Source organism: Priapulus caudatus, unplaced genomic scaffold (genome assembly GCF_000485595.1).
Source record: "Priapulus caudatus unplaced genomic scaffold, Priapulus_caudatus-5.0.1 Scaffold829, whole genome shotgun sequence".
In the NCBI taxonomy this organism is placed as follows: Eukaryota; Metazoa; Priapulida; class Priapulimorpha; order Priapulimorphida; family Priapulidae; genus Priapulus; species Priapulus caudatus.
The window spans coordinates 1-5,489 of NW_014577890.1; the positions used below are offsets into that span (position 1 = coordinate 1).

Consider the following 5,489-nt stretch of genomic DNA (forward strand, 5'->3'; position numbering starts at 1 on the left):
AGAGAGAGAGAGAGAGAGAGAGAGAGAGAGAGAGAGAGAGAGAGATAATAATAATTCAGCATTCTGCCAACAGCGTCCGTCTGCGTTTTCGCATCCATGTTTTTACACGCTGTGACGTCACACTCCGTATACAGACACGGACGCGGGATGCAGGGATGCTAAGCAGATGCGGAGGATACACGCCGCCGCTTCTAGAAGAGAATAGCTGTAATCCATAGTTACGTACACAACAGTGCGTTAATACATATTATAGGCAGCAGGCATGAATGAACATGGCACAACAATTAATTAAAAATACTCGGAGAGTATTACCGTGATTCGGTGCACACACAACACACGCTTTATTCGTGCTTAATGACCACAGATTCAAGGTCCAGGCTACACTCGAAACTATTGCTAGGTGGATGATGCTCATCTCCAGCAAGTATTCGACTCCCGTTTCACATTCGATTCCCGTCTAAAATCGCTGCGCACTAACCGAGTGCTGCAAAGTCGACAATTTGACTAAATACACACGCGACGGTTAAATTAGTCAAACTTCACCTATATTTAGCAACAACATCAAATGCGAATAACGGTTACTTCGCTCGGACTAATATGCCAATTGCGTTCAGATACCAACGTTTTTACGTATAGGTGGCGCTGCTGAGAGCTCACGCAGGAGAACACCTTCTGCTGGGCGTCGCCAGAAGGTCGATGCCTATCAAGGACATGCTGTTGCTAGGCAACGACTACATCATCCCGCGCAATGGCACCGACAGCGACATCAGCCAGGTGGCGCTGCGTGTGCTAGACGAGCTAGTGCAGCCTTTGCGAGAGATTCAGCTGGATGATAAGGAGTTTGCCTGTCTCAAGGCCATCGTCTTCTTCGATCCAGGTGAGGGCGCTGTCGTCGCTGGTATATCACGCGCGGTCTCGCGCGTTTGACGATGTAACAAATGGATGTACACTGTATGTAATGTATGTGAGTACACACGTATGAATGCAAGTACGCATGTATGAATGTATGTACACATGTAACAAATATCTGTACACTGTATGTAATGTATGCGAGTACACACGTATGAATGCAAGTACGCATGTATGAATGTATGTACACTGTATGTAATGTATGTGAGTACACACGTATGAATGCAAGTACGCATGTGTGAATGTATGTACACATGTAGTAACAAATCAAATGTAAGGAGATGCGTGTGAAGAGGACCGGCAGTTATCAGCTTAATACTTGTGACAAATTTGATGTAAGGAAGTGCGAGTGATGCAGATCAACTGCATTACCCCCCACGTGGGTTCGAACAGACATTAAATGAAAGCTATCGAGCTATAAAGTCAGCGCTGAAATTAATTGTAAGATAAAATTAATTGTAAGAAGATATTAATTGTAAGAGTTGACAACTTACTGTGCAAATGAGCACGAATGTGTTCTATCAACATGTTCTGCTTGCCTATACGCATATACGCTCTCCTATGACACTATTTGTCATAGGAAGATTCTTCCTATGACAAACATTGGCGAGTCAACTTCGTTCCGATTTACAGCTGAAATTTACTCTCTCTCTCTCTTTCTCTTTCTTTCTTTATCTCTCCCTCTCTCTTCCCCTCTCTCTCACTCTCTCTCCCATTCTTTCTCTCTCGCTCTTCCTCTCTCTCCCCCTCTCTCTCCCCTTCTCTCTCCCCTCTCCCTCTCTCTCTCTTTCTCGTTACTACCACGGTTATTTTTTTCTATTTTTGTCTTTAACTCCTGTTTTCCTATTTTCTCTCCGCGTAGATTCGAAGGGACTCAGCGACCCGCAGCGGATCAAGACCATTCGATATCAGATACAGATACACCTCGAAGACTACATCAACGATCGTCAGTACGAGTGCCGCGGACGCTTCGGCGAGCTGCTCCTGCTGCTGCCGACCCTGCAGAGCATCACGTGGCAGATGATCGAACAAATACAAGTGAGTTCCGGGCGGCTGGCGCCACCTATTGGTCGACTCCGATAATAAATTCGCACAATGTCATATTCGGGGGCCATGGATTTTCGGGCCGTCCCGAGTTTTCGCTACAGCCATCGCAGATAACGAGCGTGATTTAATAATAATGAATAATAATAAATTGAGAAATATACACCGGGTAGCTATAATTGCATACTATTTATGTATTATGATATTAAATAATCAACAAATTTATAAATTAATGAATTTTATTAGCCTGAATATAATGTGAACATGACCATACTGGACTGCAGTCACCGACTAAAACTGATAGAGCATCGCGCTTATTCTGGGAAGTGTGTGGGATGCAGTAACATGACATACGCTTTCTCATACACTCGCATAATTAGATAGTCGACACTTCGCAGATCGTATTGAAGGGAGTGTAACTAACTTTACAGTTTGTCAAGTTTTTCGGGGTGACAAAGATCGACAACCTCCTACAGGAGATGCTGCTTGGAGGAATGCCGGGCCACCACCATTTTGCCTACCACTACCAGAACCACGGTGCAATACCAGGTAGACATGGACGCTGCTGCAACATTTACATACAAATAACCTATACATATAAACAATAGCTAATAATACATTATGTATGCACATATGTATATATATACATAATATATATATAATATATATATATATAATATATATAGTATATATATATATGTATATACGTAACCTGTTTAAATCCGTCACTATATATATATATATATATATATATATTATACTATACTTAAATTAAATAGTTCATTACTAATTTCCAGGCTAAAACTACAACGTCTACAATACATACAATACAAGCAGATGTGTTTAATTCTCTTAAGAATGTGCTGACGATACAGATACGATCTAAGCAGATGTGTAAACCCTTCACAATATTTACTTACTGCTGTCCGCGCGTTCTGAAACAGAACCGTGACGTCATCGTGTTATCGCCATCACGCACCGTGCGCGCTTCACTTGTTGCTGACTCACTCGGCAATCCTCGGCAATCCTCGTATGAATCCGCTGCTCTCCTTCATTCCCTCGGCCGTATCACGTGAATCTGTCATGCGCCTACGGCAATATATTTTTGATCCGCCCCCCCCCCCGCATTTCCTCTGGGAACCTATAATTCTAATTTATCTTACCTTGCTTTTTTAACAGTGAAATCTATTGACAGAATCATTGCGCAAATTTGACCGCACATAATTTTGTTATTCATAATTTTTATCGGCGTTTTCTTCCAGAATAGTCATCTTACATAAGGTTATGCGGTTAAAGCGGTATCAATCAGATTAGCTCCGATTATTCCGACGAAGTAACTTGGATGAACACATTCAGTTGTGCCGAGCGGTCGCGACAAGACACGGGACGATTATTTCTGCTCCACGCCACAGGCGCCGCCACCAGTCACCCAGCTACGATTTCGATAGCTTTAATTCGACTTCTTTTGAATGAGTCAAAATTTTAATTGTTTAATCACTTTATTTACACTTTCTCAGGTCCCCCGACGATGGAACAGGAAGTAACGCAAAACAATACGCAGCCGGTATCATTACAGGTATCGTCTTATAGCTTTTTAGCAGTAATGGGAAATGTGTAGGTGAAGTCATTCGTGTATAGATATAAGTCTGCAAATCAAACTAAAGCTTCTGTGACAGCGAATGATCATATAGGCAAATGAGAGCCCATCTGGATCTTGTACGCGAGCAAAAATACGCGACATCAGCGCGCTTCAGAAATATTTACGTTTGCTGGCATTTCGGATAGTTGCCTGAGCATGAATTATAGCGATATCACACAGAGTCGCAGGTTTATCATTATATTCTGATGCATGCGAGTTTCATGGAGTCATGCATGCAAATGAATAGCGCCTTAGTAGCAGTATTGCTGTCAGCGTCGGTCAACCGGTAGCCGAATCAAAAGGAAGACGGTTTTGAGTGTTTCGTTTTCCGTTTATGATCGCGAACGGCATATAACTCGGCTAACGCTCCATTAGGAGTGTTCCCAACTTTGATATCGTTAATGATTAATGATTAATGATTAATAATCCTAACCCTAACCCTAACCCTAACCTAAATGACATTAAACCACAAACTAATATATGACCAATATATGTATGTATATATATGTTATTTTGACCATTAATGACATTAAAGTTGGGAACACTCCTAATGGAGTATCACCTTATAACTCTCTGATCACGACGTGTAGGTAGGCTGCCATGTCGCCCTTAGCTTACAGGGGTTGCATTTTTACAAATAACCCGTAACGGAGAGAACACGCTGAAAAGCACAGTTTTATCAGCTGTAAAAACTTAGAAGAACCTGACGAAGACTACCACAAGTCGAAACTAGTCGTTCATTTCTAACTTTGTGTAGCATTTTCTCAACGTAACTTTTAATGTAAAATGGCATCATCCAACCAGCAAATCAAATTCACGTGGGGTAACAGAGTGGAGCGGCGCCCCGTAGAGGCTGTTCAGGCCTATTCTTCACGCATGTCCTTTTTACACATAACCGATTCACGTTGTAAGTTATAGAGGACGTGATATATGCTACGCCGGCCAATGCCCATGTGCTGCATCTTGCTACGATTGTCACTGTCTACATACTCTAAAGAGTCCATAATAGAAAATCATGGAAAATATATATAGAGAAAATTTTATAGAAAATATATAGAAAATAGAAAATAATTAATAATTATAATGAATAATTATAGAAAAAAAATATAGAAAATTTTCTGTTATAGACTCTTGATACTGTCTATATATCTGTTACTATACTACAGGTATCGCACTGTCTATTCCTTGCAGGTATATTGCCCACCGGAGCAAATGCCAAACGTTGCAGACGGGTTCGTTCAGGGCAGCCCTCTGAGTCAGCAGTCCGCAATGGGGCAGGTGCCCGTGGCATTGACACAGGTTCACGCTCTGAGAGATTCGACCTCCTCCGGCTGCCAAGGTCAAAGCCTCGGCCAAGATGGCGGCGTGATGCCCAACATTCCGCCACCCGAATACAGGGCGGCCATGGGAAATAAGTCTACAGAACAAAGATTCTGCAAGAAGGAGAACAACAACTACGACAAAGAGGGCATGTAAAGCCACGTTAAAGTAACTCGATGGCCGGAGAACGGGTGGCCTCTGTTTTAGGGGAGCGTGGAGCAGTGAAGACGATGGCATTAGCATGTCATAAGTTATTGGATTAATGATGAAAATCGTAACATGTCAATCTGTGATCAAACGTTTATATATGTGAGAGAGTCTGTCATGGTGCGTGCTCGCGTGCGTGCAGGCGTATGTAACCATCACCTATATGCCTATAGATGCGTTCTATTTTGTGATAGATAAAGTGCATACGTGAGGATTGTCGTGTAGGTGGGTGACGGGGCGATGTGTAACGTAGGCACTCCGTGTTTGTTATAAAATCTCACTGATAAGGAAGGTGCGGAGCGAGATGGCGCTAAATAGTAGCAGTATTATATTTAAGTGCATCGAAGCTGTTATCTCGCAAAAGCAAACG

General features: G+C 42.4%; 1 protein-coding gene across 1 annotated transcript; it reads left to right on the forward strand.

Annotated features, from left to right (window-relative positions):
- Positions 1 to 636: 636 nt before the first annotated feature.
- LOC106813819 (hepatocyte nuclear factor 4-gamma-like) lies at positions 637 to 5,262 on the forward strand (the record flags this gene model as incomplete). The annotated part of the gene is given in 5 exon segments (XM_014818048.1): positions 637 to 877; positions 1,772 to 1,947; positions 2,394 to 2,502; positions 3,471 to 3,529; positions 4,784 to 5,262. Coding segments are annotated over 5 exon segments (870 nt in total), but the record flags the coding sequence as incomplete, so codon positions are not given.
- Positions 5,263 to 5,489: the final 227 nt, after the last annotated feature.